Source organism: Pieris rapae, chromosome 16, assembly GCF_905147795.1.
Source record: "Pieris rapae chromosome 16, ilPieRapa1.1, whole genome shotgun sequence".
NCBI lineage: Eukaryota > Metazoa > Arthropoda > Insecta > Lepidoptera > Pieridae > Pieris > Pieris rapae.
In genome coordinates, this window is record NC_059524.1 from 3,915,268 (window position 1) to 3,938,850 (window position 23,583).

The 23,583-nt window shown below is 33.3% G+C and overlaps 1 protein-coding gene across 1 annotated transcript in view; it reads left to right on the top strand.

Moving 5' to 3' along the window:
- Nucleotides 1–18,855, top strand: part of LOC110998081 (T-box transcription factor TBX20-like) — a 68,864-nt gene extending 50,009 nt beyond the window's left edge. Inside the window, exons 5-6 of the mRNA XM_045631752.1 lie at nt 5,708–5,943; nt 16,976–18,855. Of these exons, the coding sequence (XP_045487708.1) occupies nt 5,708–5,943; nt 16,976–17,255 (516 nt within the window). The 3' untranslated portion in view covers nt 17,256–18,855. The remainder of the gene's footprint in view (nt 1–5,707; nt 5,944–16,975) is intronic.
- Nucleotides 18,856–23,583: the final 4,728 nt, after the last annotated feature.

A 23,583-nucleotide genomic window follows, 5' to 3' on the forward strand; every position in this document is an offset into this window, starting at 1 on the left:
TAACGGAAATGTTAAAAACTGTGCCGTGACGCAGTTCATATAACCTAGAAATCGATTCGAACTATGAAAAGTTCCTGGTGAATTTAAAATGTTAGTTTAATATACAGTTACTCCAAGTCGGGTGGGTTCCTACATTGATCGATTTCGCCGGCGGCAAACAAACAAATTAATTTCAACCAATGATCATTTACTTGTACGTGGGAATGAAGAGATGCTTAATTAATGTCATAAAATAATGAGAAAATTAAAATTACTCAGTGAAATATAGAAATTGCTCATTTCGTTTCCGTCGTATGATACTTATATGGTAACAATGAAAAACTTTACTCATAAACAATTGAGTATTCAAATTGTAAAAAAAATTGAGGTAACAAAATGTACAATACTTAGTTAATCTTTTCTCTTTTTATGTATAGATAAAGACACTTTATATGTATATATTTTTTATTTTTTTATTACACTACATTGTTCTATCTTAACAGTTACTACTAATTCGATAGAACTCCAAAATAATATCCACACCAATTATCCTACATAAAAAAAAACATAATACTATGAGTAAAGAAACAGCAGTTTGAGCAGTGATCGCCTGGTGGCTTCCCTGTGAAACTCCCATTCTTGAGGACTATTCGTGTGTATATTTAACTTTCGCTCATACGGTGATAGATAAACATCGTCTCTACTAATATCATCGCCTATTAGAAACAGCAAATGATCACGAAACGCATATATAAATTTAAGAAATCATTAAAAACGCTCGAGTCATATAACAAACTCTTTAAAAAAAATCAACTAAGTCTACAAAGTCTTGATTGAACTCTTTAATTAGACTCGCGTAAATAAAGCAAAATGTATAGGGATATGGCGGCGGTAGGTGTACAAATGAGGCAATTTGTCGGTGCGCCACGGAGGCGACAATCCGCCGTAATCCCAGGCCTCGCGCGCTAATCGAAATATCGACAAGGCTTATATCAACCGGTTCACCGGGATGACATCTCACTGTTTTGTTCTCTTAAGCCAACACATCACGAAACATCCAATTTAACGACAACATAACTCGTACAAATTGTACAATTTACGCTGTTTTCAATAGCCGAGAATCATAAAATATAATCTTTGATTTGAGGTCAAAGTCCGGTCGGTACAAGAGCAATAACTTGATACAAAACTTTGTATGTAAATATAATTTCAACGCATACAGTAGCAAGAATTATCTCTGCAAATAATATCGATATTTAATGTTGAATAAAATACACTTATAATATTAAAAGCAAAGTCCTTAACTTGTAATAACGTCCGTCCCGTTCAACGCTCGCTAAGCATCTGTCCCCCTCCGTAAACCATTCCCCTCGTCCCAACGGACTACCCAACGCCTCCCCACCGCAACTATAATCTGCCATCGCTCTCACTTGCAGGCCATATATTATCTTACCTCTTAGATATTAAAGATTAATATCCTTTGCTCGTTAGTTGGGGGCGCGGCTTCCATGCGGTGCGTGTCTCACGCCTCAGTAGACTAGACGGGGTTAGGAATACTAAGCACGTTCAACAACGCAGCTGTGGCGAGACTGGGATTCGATTTTTAAAAAGCACAAATAATTTATTATACATAACATTTTTAGATTTGGTGTTTTCAATAGCTGGCTGTTTGTATATTATATCTAATCTTAATTCGATTTTATTGGCGGGAAATATAATTTGAAATAAGAAAAAAGCTCAAATCAATTTGTAATCTTTAACAAAAAGAAAAATTCCCATATCGCGGTAAAAAATGTTGATTTTTCAAATATTGTGTAGAAATCATAGAGTACATATAAGTGATAAAAGAAGCGTCTAGTTTTGGTACATAATAATTTTATGTTATTTTTATATAGCTTTATTTTCTTCTTAATCTTTGATTGATTTATCATTTAAGATACCTTAAATACTTTGTCAATAAACGAACATAGATCCAAGACAATTGTCCATAACCCCACGTATTCAATGAAGATTATTTTAAGAACTTCATATTTTTATTGGATAATCTGTGACACATTGATTCACTTCTTGACTTGAGTCATAAATCAACACGATAGATGACTTGTTTGCTTTCAAAATATTGCACTAGTTGCAGGTGATAAAAAAATGATACACCTACCTACTGCCATTTAGACATTAATTTATTGCTGTATTGATTTATTAGTTAAGACAAAGGTAATTTATAGATCGCGTAGGCTGTATTAGCAATTAATTATCCGAATATGTATTTGTAATCTAATTTTAAAGATTATGTCGGATTTTACTAACATTAATTTGAACACTAATAATGGTGACTTGTAAAGTTGGCACCACGGAAGTTGTGGTATGCCTATTGTCTGTGTTTTTTTTTTCACGGCTACATTGATAGGTTATTTGGACTTAAATCCTATTTTGCATCAGAATTATAATTATAACGATGAAATGAAATCAATTATAATATGTCCTTTAACACGATATAATATAAAAATGAAATATTTTATTTATTGACAAAGCAAGGTAACTAGTATATTTACCTACTGGACACAAAATTAAAAAAATACACTTAGATCTTAATATGTACGTGTTACTTGGTGCATAAGTTTTTTCTCATAGTGGTTGCCTGGAAGAGATCGCTGCAAAGCGATAATGCCAGTCGCCTCCTTTTTATCAAATATTTTGAAAGAACCGACATTAACTGTCTTTTTTACACTTCGTTGTAAATAAATAAATACATTATATGATTAAATAAAACATCGTTATCTGTGCATGGAAACCCAAAATAGACGGATAGACGGACGGAACGGATAACTAATGAATTGTTATCATCAGATCTGTAGGTAGTAATTATCGGAGAGCATGGGCTGGTCCCTCAGACGTAATTCATTAAGGCCCCGGCGCAGGTGTGAAAATTAGAGGCGAGCTAATGACGCCTGCCACGCCCAGGATCTTTGATTTCACCGAAGGTTATGTGGAAGTCGAATAATCTCAATTACGCTCTAAATTTTGGCACGTAGCAACACATCGCGTTACTTTAAAACGTTTAGTATCTATCGTTAACTCTAGTGTATTCATTGGAACCACTAAATGTTTATTTGTTTAATAATGAGTTGTATAATTATAAAGTACCTTAGTAAATTACTATTACTGCACTATTATCCTTGAGGTCGAATGTTCGATCCCCGGCTATGCACCAATTGAGTTATTTTATTTGCGTATTTAACATATCAAACGCATGTCATAGACACAAAAAGTTGACAACATCTGTCAGGTTAAGGAGGCTGATCTACTTGCCTGTTAAATTGTTTTTTTTTTAAACAGCGGGCAAACTGGCAGGAGGCTCACCTGATGTTAAGTGGCACCGCCGCCCGTGGGCACTCTCAATGCCATAGAGTTCGCGAGTGCGTTGCAAAACAGATACCTACAACCGATACTACAAATCTGACGCCCGGACCTAAGAAGCTTGTAGCCCCTTGATCAATTTTATTCATATATTTATTTACACATCTTGTATTAATCTGATATGTTTCCTTATTAATAAATAAAACTATAGGCTTATCTATTGTTAAGAATATATGCTCACATATACGATTATTGTGGCTAAACCAACCAGCTTTTTAGAACAAAAACATTTATATCTTTACGCTCAATAGATCTTAACTTTAACTTTACCTAATAACGTAGTCAAATTAATTATATCATCAGCGGCAAGTCAGAGCAATTTGCCGACATGGCGACTATCAGCCCATCACATCAGGACTACAACAAATTAATTACAATGTGAATGAGAGAACGCCGCCTGTCATTATGTACTAGATAACGCATTTTAATGAATTAATTAACAAGGGAATTAAGTTTCTAAAGTACGACTAAACGTAATTAAAAATGGGCAAAATACTTGGGCCCAGTTTCAGAATATATAGCGAACGAAGAAGAGAATTTATTAAATAAATAATAATTAAAAGAATAACTCAGCATATGTAATCATTAATAAATAAACTTAAAAGGATATGGCTGGCGCACATGGGAAGAGAAAGTATTTGTTGCTCAACGTACACTAGAAGAAGGCAAGTTAGAAGGTGAATAAGAGAAAAAAACAAACACACAACTAAGAGTTTGCTTATCTTGCTGAAGCCGCGTACAATTTAACGAAGTCTATTAATATGAGGCTGTGGAATTATTTAATTACCGTCTAAAATACGCAATATTTGCGCGTTCAACCAATTCAAAACGGCATTAAACATGTCATAGTGAGCCTAGCACTCGTATATACATATTATGTTTCTTGCTTATAATAATCATAATTAAGCGTAAGAATTAATAAATTATCGTAAAAATCTATAAAGAATTTTACGCTTTAGGAAGTTTGAGCTAAGAATTTTCTCAACACCATTGAAGCTTCAAAATCATGGTATTTTTCGCATAGTACCTACTTACAATTAAGATTAGTTATTAGTACAATTTGCTTAATGTGGACCAGAGTTCAAAACCAATTGTATAGTTGAAAAATGAACAGAATGAAATATTAACACGAAAATAGCCTATACAATAAACAAATAATTTTTCGGGATAAGTATTTTATTATTGCAACAGCCGTCAGTAATTAAATTTATCGACACTCAGATGCAATGCCTCGTCCGTTGGCCTTTGTAATGATACCATAAAATACAATGTTGCTATATTGTAGTAATTGTCTAATCGTATGCGTGTCTGCGGTGTACCTAATGACTAAATTTGCATATTGGTGCGCCGGTTGAGCCATTTCGTACATCTGTCTTGTATAAGATATTGTACGCTATAAACTTAATAAAGCATTATTATCCCTTTGAATGTTTCGGTCACTGTTCGCCGTAATATCTTCATTACTGATGACCAGTGTTGGCCTAATGGCCTGAGCGAAGCCTAAGGTCGTAGGTTCGAACCACAATGGAAAACCTAAGTGCGCATTTAACACTTGCTCGTACGGTGAAGGTAAACATCGTGAGGACACCAGCATGCCTTTGAACTGGGTGACGGCGTGTGACAGATACTGAAGGTTTATCACCCACTTGTCTAAAGAGCAAATGAACACAAAATAGATCAGGATATCTTAGGCTAAGGCAGGCGTTCAGGCTCTGAAAAAAATTTCATTGTAATAACTATAGTATGTCTCCTTTTATCAGAGTGTAAACAGAATTAGTCAGAAAGAGACGAAGCATAGTTTATTTGAAAGAAGTTAGACTGTTTTAGTTTAAATTAATATGGGTAAAAGTTACTCGTAAATATGCTGATTTTTCTAATGATACGAAGTGTGTAATAGTTTAAGTAAAATGTATGTAATGAAAAGGCTGCGTTTTAATACTAGTTTTATACCAGCAAATGTGTCAAAATTTACTATCTATCTATATTGACTATTGATTTAATTTAGTTTATTTTGATTTAGTTACTTTATGCCGGAATCTTCTATAGGCACAAATATATACCAATATTTTTTCTAATTACTGCAGGAATAATGATTGACAAGAGGTTATTTAACTAAACTAAAGTATCTATATATATTATATAGATAGATACTTTAGTTATATAATAAAATTGAAAATTCTGTATAGGTACCTATAATTATTATTTACATTAATGGTGTAGGCGTCATTGTGTCGTTCTTTTCTATCAGTAGCATCTGTTAAGATATAATAATAAAATCGTAAATTACACAACCTTTTAACATCTTTCACAGATCGTGTTAAACTCGATGCATCGATACCAGCCCCGAATCCACTTGGTGAAGATCAGGGAGGGAGGTGGACCCATCACAGATCTATCAAGAGAACAGCACAGAACCTTCGTCTTCCCTGAAACTGTGTTCACAGCAGTGACGGCGTACCAGAACCAGCTGATAACGAAACTTAAAATTGACTCCAATCCCTTTGCTAAAGGCTTCCGAGATTCGTCGAGATTGACAGATTTTGATAGGTGAGTTGACATTTGAGAATACTTTTTAACATACCAAAAATATTGCGTCAATATTTATAAAAGTTAAAGGGATTTATGTTTTATTAATCTAAAAAAATTAGTTCATGATTTAAGGTAAAGTTTTATTAGGTTTAGTTATACACATATAGGTTATAGGTTACACAGCCCATAGCAATTTTTAAAAACGCAATTTTCAAGTTACTAAATGAATTCCATATTATCTTAAATAATACAAACTTTCAAAACGAGTAGCACCCTTATGCCTATTACTTTACCGGATAAAAAGTATAAGAACTAAGAATTTTATGTATTTTATTCGACAAATCATTTGATAGGATTATATTATGATTTTATTTTAAATATAACAAACAATTATGCAGTATTTACAATTTACCTTACCTTTATAGTAATAATAAAAATAAATAAAATACAATAAAAACAAATTTGAAAAGTTTGGTTTCTGTGCTATCCACCAGGCGCCATCTTAACTCTTTAATTAGCGCCAGTGCCCACCACCCACGGCCCAAGAGTTTCTACTACAAAGGGAACAAAATTTAAGTTGAAAGACAAAATATATGTCATATTTTTTATAGCGGTGCATACGCAAAATATTATATTTAAAATATTATTAATATTGATTATTATTATTAGTATTAATATTGATGGGTATCCATCAAAATTTTAATATTGACAAATTAACTCAGAAAATAGTGTAGCGCCATCTGTTGCTTCAAATTAAATACATTTACTAGACTGTTTAGAGGAGCTTGCGGCGTGAATAAATTATAAGCTCTCATAAAACGAAAGTTAATTACCAATGCTTATTAAACTGTAGGTTATTTAAATGTCACTAACGCTTGGGGAAATGGATTACTCCTGTACAAAATATTATTAATATTCGTTGGGTATAATTGACTGAGCGTTTTGTTTAAGAAAGGTTTTAGGTTCGTTACTATCTAACCTTAGATATTAGATATTATGCGAGAGCTGGCCTAGTGGCTTCGATTCCCGGCTGTGCACCGATAGGCTTTCTTGATAACAGATATGATGGTTGTTAATTTCCTGTTTTATATATATTCTCGTTCTCTCCAATCAATAAGTAAAAGATGATTTATTAATCGGAATAATAGGTATATATGTTGACGCTTAGTCACTGCTGACCTACCTAGATGATTTAAGGCCATTTCACCTATTGAAGGCACATTTTCTAGGGATGATAGACAAGATCGGTTCTAGGAATTTTCTTTTTAAAATGTACGGTGAAGAAAACAATGACAATTGCCTTAGATCCAAGAAGTTAACGGTGACCTTACTTGTTTAGAAAAAAAATCAAAACAGATACAACCTTAAAGCTTGTAGCGGCAATGAAATATTTATAGTATAATGTTGATCAAAAACACTCTCGTCCCTATACAAGGCAAGCTTCTTTGTTACTCTGGTCTATCTACGTAAAGCTTTTTCACTGGTAATCGACTAACAAATTGATATATCCTATATCAAAGCTTTGGCAATCCAAAACCGATTAATCATCACAATTTAAAAGCCCATATGCTCTAATTGGCACCTTTTACACAATGTCAGTCAAGGTAACATCAAAACTGCCCGGGATCGATGCGCTGGAGGCATTTTGATAAATTGGCAGGTTATTAGCAACAGTTGAAATGCATTAGGTTGGCCGCCCTGCAATTTGCGCGATGTTACCAACATGAATAAAAGATGCCTTCGCTGATTGCGGTACGAATGCTGATCGAAGATTTTGAGAGCCTTAATCGAACCTCTAAATAAAATTATAGTCTTAATTTTATTTATGACACTTCAATATTCGCTATTCTAAATTTAAAGACTTTCGAATAGGCTGAGCTCTGCGGCATATTCAGTAAAGAAAATCCGACAGTATATTGATAAGGATACGACTAAAATTTTGTACCATAGCATATGCAGTAAAATTATTTCGTAGTGTTACTTAACATCTCGATTTGATATGTTATAATTGGGATATATGTCCGACACCCGTTACGGATCGTCATAGTAATTTGTAATTCTCGAACACGGCAGTGGAAAGTCCGTTTAATTTGTGACTTTAAAGCGAATCGAATTACTCGCAAAAATTAAACTGCAGACAAGTGTAATACGACAGTGATTAAACGATATTTGCACTTTAAATGCGAGTTTCATTCGAAATTGTTTCGAGTAATTTTGATTTCAACTCATTATGCTTAAGTTGTGCCGTCCGGTACGAGGCGAGAATTTGCCGGAGGCAGCCCATGGCGGGCGTTCCCATACTATCCACTAACATCGGAACTCGATTTTATTAAGATAAAATCGAGTTGAGACTCGAATTTCATAAACGAACTTTAAGATTGTAGATTATCCAAATTTAAACGCATCTTTAAACTGCATTTAAGAATATAAATTCCAAACAACCTAAACTTAAAAAATCTACATAGGTAACTACTTAAATAATAATTTGGCTTGGCACGATTTGGATAATTATGTCCGATAATGAATAATAAGTAAAACATAATACTTAAAACGAATTGAAAATGAAAATTAAATTCCAATAAAACTGAAATTTCCAAATTTGAAGAATCATTTTTACAGACAAGTCATTACAATTAAATTTATAAAAATCTTACAGAGTCACGTTGAAAATAATGAGTACCAACATTAAAATAAATAGTCTAATTTCGAATAGAAAATCTCAGAATAAGTGGCTCTAATATCTCTTTGAAAAATGAAACCAAACTTTTTAAGTTCATGTAATGATGAAACTTATATATAATAATCTAGAAAGTTCCAGGCTTAAGTAGCGGCTTCTAAACATATGCAGAAATGTGAGGCCAAGTGTTTAGCGCCACTTGACGAATGTTTTCATGTTCGAGAACAATTAGTAGGACAAATATAGCGGGTTCTGTGTGGAAACAGCGCACGTCAACAGCGAGCATGGCCGGCGGCGGCGGCGCGCGTAATCACAGGGCTCGTTGCTCATTATACCCTAAACGACAAATTAAAGCGCATTTCTATTAACTGCCCATCGTCCGACCGGTTCTCCTGTGAACACGAAACACGTCATATTCACCAACTTAATAATTTTAGTTTAAAATATCCTTGAAAATACGATCGAATATAAAATGTCGTATGTGATTTTGACTTAACTAAATATTAATCATGCTTTTGCCAGCCCTGTTGCAGGGTATGTTAAGAATTTTTTAAATTTTTACACGTTTCATGGTTCAGCTGTACCTATTAGTTCTAGTTATTATATAATATATTCTAAAATATAATGTAACATAAACTCATGGAACATAATATTATTAAGAATACAATTATTTGAAAATAGAACTTTGTTGTTAATTATCATCTGTATATTTAATTTTGAAAATTTTTGAAATTAGAACGTTTTTAACTATAAGTAAACTTAAGTACTCTACAAATATTTGAAAATAGAACGTCCGAGAAAAATATTAAATTTTTAATTTGAAAATAGAACACACGGTAACTAAAAGCGGAACAGAAGTTTATTAACCAAAATGAGTTATTACGTTGGGAAATGTCTGAGTCACGTTATAGAGCGATCAGATTAGTGAACCTTTTAATAATCCAATCTCGGTGCACGTCAGTGCGTGGCTACCGATTTGGATTAATTGATACAGCGTCGGCGTTGATAGTTCACCACTCGACTGATTGACGGCTAATTCGAGATGTTATCGGCACAATTACTGGCTCTCTGCTACTGCGTTCAGCTATGCTACTAGGTTTAGAATTATTAAAACGTTTTATAGGTATAAAATTTAGTAAAAATAATGCACGACGCATTATTTTTCCACTTGATTGCATTACGACTGGTATGGGTTTTGTTCAAGTAATGACAGCGTGAAATAGTTTGTTAGTTTTTCAGTATGACATTTTGTTTCAATCGCAAAAAGTGAAGCATGACGTAATGGCATACCATGGAGATTTAAAACAGTGCCGGATAGTATAATCTGTCTTATCCTTACAGACTATGCCAATACGATAATGTCGAGAAACATTAAATAAAATATAATAAAGTACATATGTAATACTAAACACATAATATACACAATATCGCTACTGTGAATTCACTCTGCGAACATATAAATATGTTAATAGTGTCTGAGACAGCATTCAGTAGGTGCAACGTCCTGGATTATGGGGATCTGTGCAATAGACTGGTTCTTGCCCTTGGTATATTATATTTTAATTTTGTTTGATAGATATTTTGTATGGATATACAAAATATCTATCAAACAAATCTAAATATATTATATTATTATATTATATAGGGTAAATGGAAATCACAATTGGATTGATCAAGTTACATTTATTTGTACGCGTAAATACAATTATGTCAAATTTGGCGTGCCTCTTTGTCGCTCGTTCCGCGCTTTCGCTTGCACTTCACTTAAATGGAACGCCTCAGATCGACGTAACGCCGCATCGGCGGCATCCGGCTCCATCAAATTATAAAACGTTGTCGCGTAAAACAAAAATGTTTAGATTACAGTTTAACAATTTTCATTCATAGCCATACTTAAATATTGAAAAGCCCATTTAATCTGCAAAACAGTAGGGAGCATTATTAATTATGCTTAACGGTTCGAAGTATTAAGTTACAAAAAACTCTTGAAACCGGTACAGTTCATTCACACATACTTCAAGATGTCTATTAGAAAGTGGAATTCGTAGATCGATGGCTGCTACTGTGCGCGTGAGTTAATTCAGTTCAATGGACTGATTGTATCTCATAGTAAATTGCCACTTTTCTTTATGTCATTTAAACTGAGTTGATCTGACAGTCTCGACCTTTATTGAGGCTTAATGTAGAAGATATTAACGAATGAATTTAATAATGCTATTGTCTTGTATAGCAACAAGTTAATGGTAAAAAGAACGGAATATTCGCCTAGGAAGTATTTATTTATTTATTTAAATCTTAGTCACATGGCACTTCTATCACTCAGCATCAATAAGCTTCCAGCCTGTGAGAAACAATCTAATCTATTTTAGTGACACCGGATGAAGCAGTCAATTGCAATTTTTGTCTAACAATAGTCCTATTTGAAAAAACAGATGTGAAGCAAGGTATATGACAAATAAAGGCGGCCATTACGTTTTCACATTGTATCAAATGTCAATTAAATATATATTTTTTTGTATTATAATTGAAATTTCTTGATAATTGTGGTTAGTTAGCCATATAGATTAAGGATACTCGTATCTTATGTGTCGTCTTAATATGATAAGATATAAGATATGACATAGCCTACGAAAACAAATCCAATTTTTCACTATACACCTTCCACAGAGTTCAAGGAATACATTAAAAAAAGTACTCACATTGGTCCTGCCGTCTTTGAGTTTTGAGCATAGCAACATATTTCCACAACTCAACTCGCGCTTATGATTCTACAAAAAAAAGATGAGCTCTTATAAAATATTAATTTATTTAGAAATGTTTACAAATACCAACTTCAATACATTTATACCCAAATTTATTACATGAGCGCTTGATTAATTGTTTTTAAATTTAAAAAAAACCGATTCATTCAAATATATTAAATATTGACAAATTAATAAACTACCGAATTTTATTTTTGATTAATGATAAAGTATGTGTCTTAAATGTCTGACCTTAAGGTGTTTAATCAATAAATATTTATAATTTATAATTAATCTTACTTCACCATAAGCTCTCAGTACCCCTTATCTAAGTAAATACTTCATTATAGCGAGGAATGATTTATTTTTGAATGTCTAAATAAAGTGAAAACTACAGTTTTAAAAACAACATTCGAATGCTAAATCGTCCATAAGTATCTTAGCACTGTTTTCTAAAGAATGTAATAATTATATGCTAAAGTAATATTTAGCATAAAAAAATAACTAAGAGTTTGACACAAATTTCAAAATATTTCTTAATGCACAAAAACCTCTGATAGTAACTAAAGGGAAACAAACATTTTGATAATATTCTGAGAACAGCTGTTTTATCGCAATCAAAAAGTTTCAATTCTCCAATCAAGTCAAGTTTTTTGTTGCGTTAAATAAAATTTAAATAGGTATAAATAGAAGATAGAGCGTTATAGAAAACGCGTTGTAAGAGTAATCCCGCATAAGACGCTTATATAACCCCATATGACACGTTATGCGAGACTTAGGTTCCTTCAAGAAAACAGCATACCAATTCTTAAAAGATCCATTAATAAGTAAAATCTATGTTATAAACGAAATATCTAAAATCATTTTAACGTCACAGTTTTTTTTATTTTATTATTCTTTTTTACTCAATATGTCATATGGAACATGGTGTAGTGGTTGCAGCTCCTTACAAACATTGTGTAAAAAAAACTTGTCGATTAAAAAGAGTGGCGGAGAGTTTATTGCCAGTTCTTCTCTTCCGTTCCGCCCTTAATTTGAGAACTGGCAGTAAATGTAAAATTAGATACATTAAATAGATATATTAAATAACACTTATGAAAAAAGATATTTTTTTTTACTTTCATAAGTGTACATTATTAAAATTTAAATAGGTATAAATAATGCGAGTTTGATCCTTTAAAATCACATTGTTAAATCTTTTCTTCTTCGCGATTTACGTAAATGTCAAAACATTATCAATTACTGCGAATCGATAGCTCCATCTCGACTCAATGCGGCGGCCCTGTAATTTGTCGGCGAGTGTCGGCCTTTGTCGGTCATTACCGCTGATAGTGAAATCATAATCACCATTAACGCCCCGTAGCACCCGAAACCGGGATAAATATAGAGTATAAATATCATTAAAAATATAATAAGTAAAGTCCTATCATCTTGGTGTAGTAATTTGTCATCCATTTTTCACATTATCTAGTCATTATGCAATTTTATGATTAGTTAATTAACACCCAGTGTTGATGTGTTAATGATGACTTGGACTATAATTATTTGAAACTAAAACAGGTATTTTATTGACCTTTGGTTTCTTAAATCAATGACGTCAACATGGCTATCATTTTTCAAAGTTTTCATTATTAATCGAGCCTTATGTTTGAATTAACTGTAAGTATGGCCTAAATGCACCAGTAAATCTATTAAACTCATTATATTTTTGTACTTATCTCCAACTCTCGACTCTTATTCAAACACTAAATTATAAAAACAGTAATCCCTGCTATAGGTAGATTAGATTAGCGTTCTAGAAAACGCGTTGTAAGAGTTAAGAGTAATCCCGCATAACGCGCTTATATAACCCCATATGACGCGTTATGTACAAATGACGTTTAACATTTCTCGTTAATATGAATTCCATTAATAAGAAAAACCTATGTTATGAACGAAATATCAAAAATCATTATAAATGTCAATGTTATATAGGACTACCGTGTAATTTATTTAATTATTTCAGAAATACACACATTATCTTTACAGCCTATGCCAATACGACAATGTGGAGAAACATTTAATAAAAATATAATAATGTACATAAAAATTAGACACATAATTTACACAATATCGCTACTGTGAATTCACTCTGCGAACATACAAATATGAAAATGCGTTAAGCGTATCGTGTTATAAAAGAGTTTACTGTATTTTCCGTGTTTATTAAAAAAAAATACCTTTGTCGGACAAAAACGGTTACCTTAATTCAAGGGTCGATCTGTATTGAAACTGTTATTAAACGTTTTGAGTTATTTAATAAGCATGACGGGATTCCGTTCAAAATTGGCATGACAAGATGGCGTGTCGAATTTAATCTATCACCAAGCCTCGGGCGCCGCGTATTAACAGGTATAGGTTACCACTAATGTCTATAAAAACACAATAGATCCTTTATGGTTCGTGTTCATATATCTAATGGCCATGACGAAAAACATTAGGTCTGCATAAAATGGATGGCTAGTGCGGGCATACGCCCGAACCCAATAATGAATCTGCAATCTCTTCAAATCAGACCGTGGCAGTCGATCAATCTCCTATCTGCATCCCCATAACCAAACCCTACGAAGACAATCAATTTTTGGCGACGGATAGAATGCAATCTCTTCGCTCTTTAGACTCGTATTTGATAATCAATATACTTAAACGAAATACAGTAAATAAATTAAAATTTACATGTCTATGTCATACTATGTTTAAAATATATCAAATAGCTTTTTAATTATTTAAAAAACTGTTGTAAGTTTAAATGTTAAGATAGGATATTGGCACAGTTGAACAGTCATTTTCATACAAAGACCTATCCTCTTATATCGATCCGACCTACTATGGATAGCTTGTATCGACAGATGGCTATTACAATCCGTCGATTTGTTATTGGCACACTGTTATATTATGTTATATTTGGATTATTATGTCTATCTCAGATGTTCAAAAATGGATTGATATAGATTATTGGGTTTGGGCGGTAGTGACGTGTAATTAAACAATGATTATTCATAGATTTTGTACGTAAACAAAATGCGCGAAGAAATGTTAAACTTTTTACATCTTCTAAAGTAGGTTTAATTAATCAGGTCGATGACACGGGGACAATACTCAAAGCCTATATAACACGCATTTACTGAAGCCTTATTGTCGGCCTACATAATATTTTAATTGATTTTGTATTAGTATATTGCAATTTATAATATAATGTATTTTTAATATCAATAGCGGTTGGATATTAAATCGGGTTGGGTAGGTTTTTTCATGCCATAACCAAATCCTAGAGGTATTTAAAACATAGAGAATGTCATAATAGTGCATGGAGCAACAGAGCAATGTCAGGGCTATAGCATGTGGAGATCCGTGATATCTACCTACCCCATAAAAATAGCATCCAATTAATTATATAATAAATCCCACGAGAAAATGGTTAAGGTTTTGATGTAAGTAAATTTAAAGTAAGTAATTTCAATTAACCGCTTTTCCATATAGTAATGTCTTTTATTAACATAGCTTTAGGTTTAAAGACATTTATTCTCATAATAGACATTAGTCACTTACATGAGAACGTTAAATTGTTGAACGTAAATATGCTAACGTTACAATTTGAAAAAAAAAAGAAACTTGTTAGAACTTGGATGAACTTTCATTTCCGTAGATTGGGATCACATTTCCCATTTAGCTTTTACACATTTCAGTCATCATGACCACGCACGCTGTAAAGCACGCGAAACGTCGGATAAATATAAAATCATGTTAAATAATTATAAGTTAACATACATAGCTTCAATCCGGTAAAAAAGTGTTTTCTTAAAACATTTTCCCACATTTCCCGTGATTTTTTACACGAATTCCTTCACTAAATTCATAGTTGAAAATAGCTGGTTAGCGTGAAAGCCGATGGCGGGCTCGCATCCGAGAACCGATAAAGGGATCATGCATTGCAATAAAGAGAGAAACGCCTCGTTAACTGTAGCAATCGTAAACATACTTCGGCGAAACAATCGACACTGAAGATGTACTCAAACTTTTCTCACGCTAGGCATATGCCGCCACACGCAAATTCTCACTGAGTTTTTAACAGTAAAAGGCTTTTACAAAGTGCTTCAAATATGATAATTAATAGCTCTAATTATATCGTTAATTTGTACTGTTCGTATAAAGTTTTATTTATTTCCAACACACACATACAGTATTTACAATATTCCTAACGTAAATAGTAATAATAATTATTAAAAATTAATAAATAGAAAATTAAAACAAATTTAAAAAGTTTGGCCCCTATAGCTGTGTACCTTTAATGCTGACAGCATTTTCTCTCTGTATAGCGATACTTATTCGTTGAGCGAGGAAAGGACCAGCTCTGGGGTCACCAGTTGCCAAATTAAATCTTAAATTAAACTTAAATCCTATCACTTGAGGAACGATTCGCTATTTGTTATTTTCCGCCTGATCTGCGGCCACTGCAACTTGTACTAGCGAGGTGAGAAGTGGCTAACGTGTCGTCATAAGTAGCCCATACCAAAGCCCGTCTCATTATCCAAAGGATTAAAGAAATACATACGCAGGTCCACAAATAGTGATTTTATATTTAATTTACAAAGGTAAAATTGAAACAAATATTTCGGATTCTATCTCAGAACTGTTTTTTATAACATTTCAAAGCTTTTACGTTAAGCAATAGGAACGCTATTAACATAATTAAACACTCGCTAAAACACGTGGCCCGCCGGTGGCCGTAGTTCCGCGAATCACATTTTATTGGCTATGGGCTGATGAAAGCTAACGAACACACAACATTGCCTTCGAGGAATCTATCTTAGTAATAAGCTCTAAAGGACTGAAATAGTATTTCTTCCTATTCGCTTTTTGAAAATACAAATCCTAGCTAAAAGTTCGGAGGAAACTTAGATGGTTCAATGTAGATTTTTAAGCTTAATAACATACAAGCCTGTTTCATTTCCAATAATTACAAAGGTGGAATAAACAGCTTAGATTTGTTATTGTTTTTTCTTGACATCCGTTGATTGAAACCCTTTCACTGGTAAAAACCTCCTCCACCTTTTTCCAAATATCTCTATCGTCTATGGCTCTCTTTCTCCATTCGCTTCCTAACTCTTATATTTCTACTATCCACCTTATTTTTTGGCACTCTCTTCTCTTTTCGTCCTATCTATATAGTTGTCTTTTTTAAATTTTATCGGTATTATTTTCTAACTATCCAAATTTTTTTTAAGTTAATCATAACTTTTTATTATTTTCTTATGATTATAACTCCTGCATATTTTACGTTAGTAAACTTTTACTAACGTTACTTTGATTTTAACTTGAATTTGAATAATTCAAGTAAAATTTATCAATGCGTTATATCTTCCTTCAAAACAATTACCTGTGCAGTAATAGTTTTGAATTGTAAGTCCTAGTCAGAATTATATATGTAACTGACATTGATATCATTACATTATTCATGTCCTGTTTATAAATATCTTCGTATTAATAAAAGCATCCTGTTTAAGGCTGTGATTTTGATCAAGTTTATGGTTAATAATAATACTTATTAAAATGTATTAGAAATCGAAATAACCCAAAACCCATCTCATTCCAGAGACCCGATGGAACTGATGCTAATGGAACAGCAATTACTCCGGTCACCGCTACGCCTCTACGCTGGATCTGGTGACGAAGAGGCCGAGAAGAGAGCTGCCTGGGCCCGAACACCACCAGCATTACAGCTCCTGGCCCTTGGACGACCTTGGCCCTGGCCGCAGCCGTTGAACCTTCCACCAGATCTGTGGCTGCAGAAACCGACGCCGCCCCTTCGATATTGCCCTTACCCACCCCCGCAGAGACCAGATCACACCCCTTCCCCAAGACATCCCTTGTAAGCTGATTGTACGGCTGGACGGATTTTGATAATGTTAATTAAGATTGATTTATAATTGACACAAATCTGGCGTTTTGCATATGAAATAACCTGGAAGAATAATTTAAAGTGATAGACCTTATTTCATATGCAATAGGGCTCATAATGGTTCCTACCCCAAAATTAATTGTATAGTTAGATCTGTAAGAAATAGTTACCTGCACAGTATACTTTCACTATAAGGGCGTGTCCCCACTGTGCTGGATCCGGAAATACAGTTTATAGACGTTTAGGTATGAATCTCATACCAAAATGTTCGAATATAATTATAATTAAGCTCATATCCTCATTTGTCTCTTTCTGTTGAATGCTATTTACGCTATGATGGAAAGAGACAAAATAGTGGCCTGAATAAGGGGCTAAGTTTATCATACATTTCAATGTTTTCATGAATTTGTCCGGTCCGGCACAGTGAAAATCTAAAACCTAGGTATTAATTTGTTTTGTGTAAATTTTTTTCATTAACCAAAGATTTGTTAAAAAGCATTCCATTAACTAAAACCCTTTTTTACCACTGGATTAAAATACGTTAATTTCGTAATTTTAAACTAAAAAAAACTACAAATTCCTCCAAACATACCTTATACATACTTAAAACTGAACCTGCACTCTATTGAATGTGCTTTTGTCTCTTTCTGCCAAATTGCGTTTACGCTGTGTTGAAAAGAGACATGAAGTACTCTTTATGAATGCAATTACATATATTTTTTATAAATAAGGTTACTTTGAAAACGAGTTTTAATCCCGTAAAACTGTTAATCTTACTGTTTAAGTTAAAAAGACATAGTATTTAGTTAAACCCGGTAAGCCAGTGATACAATTTAATAGTATTAATGCGTGTAAAATATATTTATATTTCCTATGTATAGTAGTTGATTAAATTATTTTTCTAGAATAAGCATTGTATATAGGGGTCATGTAGAAAATTCTATTTGATATAAAGTTTTAATGTAGATAACGCGATTGCTCATAATCCTATTTATTATAATCAATTAAATAAATGGTTTATAAAAAATGTTTACGACATTTCAATTACAATTATTATTTAAAATGTCATTGTCACAGATAAACGTATGTCACAATGACAAATGACCACTATCAAATGTCAAACTTCATAACCGTAATAACAGTTAACTCGACTTATGTTTAACGCTTTAAATTGAAATAATTTTTATAATTATTATAAGTATTTCAACTTCACCAAAAATTTAAGAAACCGATGTTTATTTATAGACCTAATTGCAAATTAAAATACTCTGTGAACCTCCATAGATAACAAAGCATTCCATTTTTAAAAGTTGGCTTTTATTTGTCTCACCTTTACATCGAACTAGTTTTTTATCTATATGTGTTAAGGGTTATTATGAAGTATTTATTAGAGATAAGGGCTCAATTAACATTCTTTTAATTTGTGTGTAAATAAAATACACATTTTTAACGCATCTTTGTACACATTTCTTTGTATTTCAACCTGTTCGTGTAAGATAATTTATGAGCAAATCGCGTCGTAGTACACATATCAGGGTCTTTCCCTAAGTGTTAATAAATTAAATGAAATTAAAGCGTTGTTTTATTTTAATATGGAAATAAGTTTTGTGGTTTGGTTGAAACAAGAATCACCAGGTTTCAGGTATTTTACCAGAAATTTAATGTTGAAAATCAATGAAAAGGTTTTTTTGTATGGAAGGAGAGAAGTGGCGCCACCAACTCTGGAAATTATATGATATTAAAAAAATGATTGCCGCTTTTAACTACATTTTGAGAGTAATTAAAAAAAATCTCTTAACTTGTGGTTTAAACACAATAAAATTTGAAAAACTATAATTTATTAGACTGTATATTTTTTGTAACTTATTGAAACATATTCTTGGGAGACTATTCGTCAGACAGTCATTAACTTCTCCGTAGACATTATTACTACGTATTATAATATATATACAGATATATCAAAGCTTCACGTCAGCATTTCAGAAATATCTCTTTTGAATAACTTTAAACCTGTTTAGAAAAAAGCAACTTATTTAGGTCTAGTAACTAAAATTCAAGACAATTTTCGTTCCAAACTTTCTACACTCAAACTACTTTTATTTCGTAAAACTATTAAAAACCGCAATTGCTTAGTAATAAGCTGAGTATTTAGGACTACAATGTTCTTTAGGTGAGACGTTATAAGGCTCGGAACTGCAAATAATCATCACACTTCCATTTTAGACCTTCATACGTGTCATTAGACGTTATTAAGCTCATATATCGATGATCGACCTTCCGTCCGGCCGGTAATTGCCGACGATGTAGCGGCCTACAAATTGAAAGCGGCCGAAGCCCGAGGCATGTATTGATGGATCTGCTGCCATCGGGAAATTATAGCCAGCCCTTGCGACAGCTCCGCAAATTGTGCGTATAATGCTAGTAAATAATACGTCCTTCGCTATAAATTCATACGCGCCTAGAGAATATGTTAAACGTGTCGGGAATCGCGTGACCGACACGCGCTTTTTTCATTTAATTTTAATTTCGTCTCGGATATGTGAGGAGACATCAAAGGACGCGATCGTCTTTGTCTCGTAGGAACAGCTTAACATGTTTATGTGAGGTGCGTTTGCGCAGAGCATAAATTAACGCGAGCGTATTTCGCAGACACCGACTGATTGACTCCTTTCATTACCATTCGCATTGTTCGGCTCCAGAGAAAAATTGCCATCCACCTGAAATCACAACACATTTCATAATTATGGACTATTGTGGCGTTGTCTGAGCTAATTCCCCTTAAACGTTCCTCTCGCCCGAGGTGTGTCCGAGATATATTAGTGAGCGTAAAGATCAACTGTGATTCCATAATGGTTTGCGTTGATTAGTTTTCGACGGAAACACTAGTTCGAGGAAAGGTCTGGGCCATTTAATATTCTGTCAGAGGTGAAGTACCATCAATAGAGTATTGTGAGTTGAAAGATGTTCGAGTTACATTATGAGCTATGCATCTTGACACCTATGATGAAAACTGCGTTAATAATTTGCATGACCCCGAGTTATTCGCGGGTATTATTGATTTATCGTTTATAGCAAAGGTATCATCTAGTTACATTAATTACGTTCATTTATTAAACATTATTGAGTATTGTTCTTAGCCGTCAGATCGAACGATTAAACATCCTGGAGGGATCTAAGTTCATGTGCGATCTTCGGTGGGTCATGCCCCGAGATTACATCTTTTTACATCATATCTGTTTCTGTGGGAACTTCTGATATAATTATTTGTTACATAGTCAGGAAATACAGATATAATCTATGGGATTTATCATGAATAATCGAACTCAAAGTTTTGTCGTCGATGCTTTACAATAATTTATAAAAATATTTTCACACATTAAACAAAAGAAATTACAATTTAATGATGTAAAACCAATGACAAGAAACTTGAAATTGGTCCTAATCGAAGCAATTCACGGCAAATGCCCATTTTCAATCAAGTACCGTGTGGAGCAATCTAGGTCTGGCTTAGGTATAGGCTGAATCGAATTAGCATGGACAAGCTGCGTGGCTAACGTTTTTCTAAGTCAGTGTTGCAATTGTAACGGTGTCCGGCTGTCGGCCACGTCCGGCGTCAGCTGCCACTCTGTTCCATAGACAAGTAAATAGAGGACTAATCGTCGCGTCTAGCGCGGGAAACGACGAATTACTACGTCACAGTGTGACCAGCTATTGCTTTGTTCGCATAGATGAAATTGATGCGATTTGGCCGCTGCGGGTGTGTGAATAGGATTAATGCAAATGCGATGTTTATGTGAGCCAATTTACTGTTTAGCATCAGGTGTATCTAATATTAGAAACTTTAAATATAAAGTAATAACTTAGTTTATTGTTTTAAAATTTTTTTATACCTATATAAAACACAATTATGTGTTGCTATTGCAATTGATTTCCGCAAAATCGTATTCGATATAGGTTCAATTTTTTTAACTAAGCAGCGTTGTCCTGGTAGCTTAAGCGTGCGACCTTCATCCCTGAGGTCGTAGGTTCGATGATCGATCCCCGGCTGTGCACCGATGGATTTTTTTGAATTGAAATTGAACATTTGTTCGAATGGTGAAGGAAAACATCGTGAGGATACCGGCTTGCCTTAGACGGTAGACCCAAAAAGTGCATCAGCGTGTGTCAGGCACAGAAGGCTGATAACCTACTTGCCCATTAGATTGACTAATGATCGTGAAACGGGTACAGAAATCTTTAAGTAATGTAGGGCCACTGATTTTTTTAAATTAGTGTACTAATTAGACAACTGTAAATAAATAAATAATCTAACTAACTTTGATATAATTGGAACTAAAACTGGTCTTTCGAACTAGTACTATGAACTATTGAGGTGGTTAACTATCGTCCAAAGCAAAAATATCGGTGGAACTTAGCACGCTTCTTAGTAACTTAAATCATAATATTCCCTTTTGAGATTTGTTTCAAGGCTAGTCTAGAACAAATCGAGCTGTAGTTAATTGTAGGGTTTGAGAGACAGGCGGTTTGTGTAAAGTACAGTGATTATGGGTATCGTGACTGGAGTGCGGAGAGCTGCCGTCTTTACCTTGTGATCGACACTAGACAGCTTAATGGATCAACTTTGGGCATATAAATCCTTGTATACCAAGGTTTTCGACATATCGATTTTCCAAGTTCCTTCTGCGAAAAATAACATAGGATTTTAGGCACATCTCATTTAAATTCTTCACTATTTTAATGGATTATTCAGTACATACCTGGAGCTGGATATATTCAGCAGTGGGCTGATAGGTTTTAAAGAAAGCATTGTTATATTAGGTATCCTACCTTGAAAATACGCTGTTCATGATATGTGGAAATATCTACAACATCTTGACTGTTCCTAGATATTATTATATTATGATAATTAACATGACATTTGAATACCTATTTTTATACGGAATATAGTGCAGTTTTTAATTATAAATCAATCTGAATGTTGATTTTACTTTCGTTTGCGAACTAGTGAACTGCGACTCTCGGTGTCAATGGCCTGCGATGACTCATTTTTGGGCATGCCGTAGATTCGTTTGCTCCCCAATCATATATAAAAAATCCCTCCATATCTTTTTATTTTTCTTTATCATTCATTTATCCATTATTCCTCTAGTTTTATTACGTCTTCTATCCATCTTCTTTTGTGATCCTAAATATCTATAATTTATTGCATAGGTACATTATACGTTTCGTATTTAGCACCGGTACAAGGTTTATGTATGACGCAATTAACGTCTGTTAAACATTTTTAACCAAATATACTAAAAAGATGCGGATTATATTTTTTTTGTATATATACTACTAATAACAAAATTTACCTACTTACCAAACACGACATATACAAATTTAATACAGTAGAACACACATGCATGTTAAAAAGTGGAAAAGGTAGCACATAAGAACAGAGTGTTTTCCCCTAAATAGATATAAGTATTATATAGGCTATAAGTATTATTATTGGACAATTTCTTATTATATACTTTATTAAATATACTTTCTAGTAAAATAGGTTACTTTAAACCACTTATTAGCCTTAAGTTGGGCCAGACCGTAATGTTAAACGATGTCTACGTGCAGGAACTATATAATGTCTTAGTAATTTTTCTTATAATTATTTGTCATATATGTATGTAACTCTATATAGTACTTGTAACTCTCGGTACAGGTAGAAAATTGGAAGGGCATATTAAAAAAAGTATATCGATAAAATCTCTTTCGTGTTCACGTAAAAAATATATTTTACGTATTCTCTAATTAAAATATTTCGCATTAGATTACATTGTATAATATTATTGCATTTACTTCCACCATCTGTATCTATTAATGTCTTGTGTAACAGTTTTATAGGCTTTTAATTGCATTAAAAGCGCCACGACTCGTTGACCGGCCGACTGTGACCGCGTGAGATTTCAACGTTGAAACGATTTTTATGTTTTTATGTAAATTATTGCACGATGATTTAACAAACTAACACAAAACAATAGCAATATTACTATTATTGTTTCAATATTAATTCAAAAATGTATTACCCTCTACGCAAACTGTTTAAATAAATAAATAAATCAGTGGCGCTTCAACCACTTTAGGCCCTGGCCTCAAATTTCTGAATCTGTTTCGTGATCATTTTTAAATCTTATAAGCAAGAAGGTGATCTCCAGTGCCTGACACACGTCGTCGACTTTTTGGGTCTAAGACATTATGGTTTCCTCACGATCTTTTCCTTCACCGTTCAAGCAAATGTTAAATGCGCACATAGAAATAAAGTC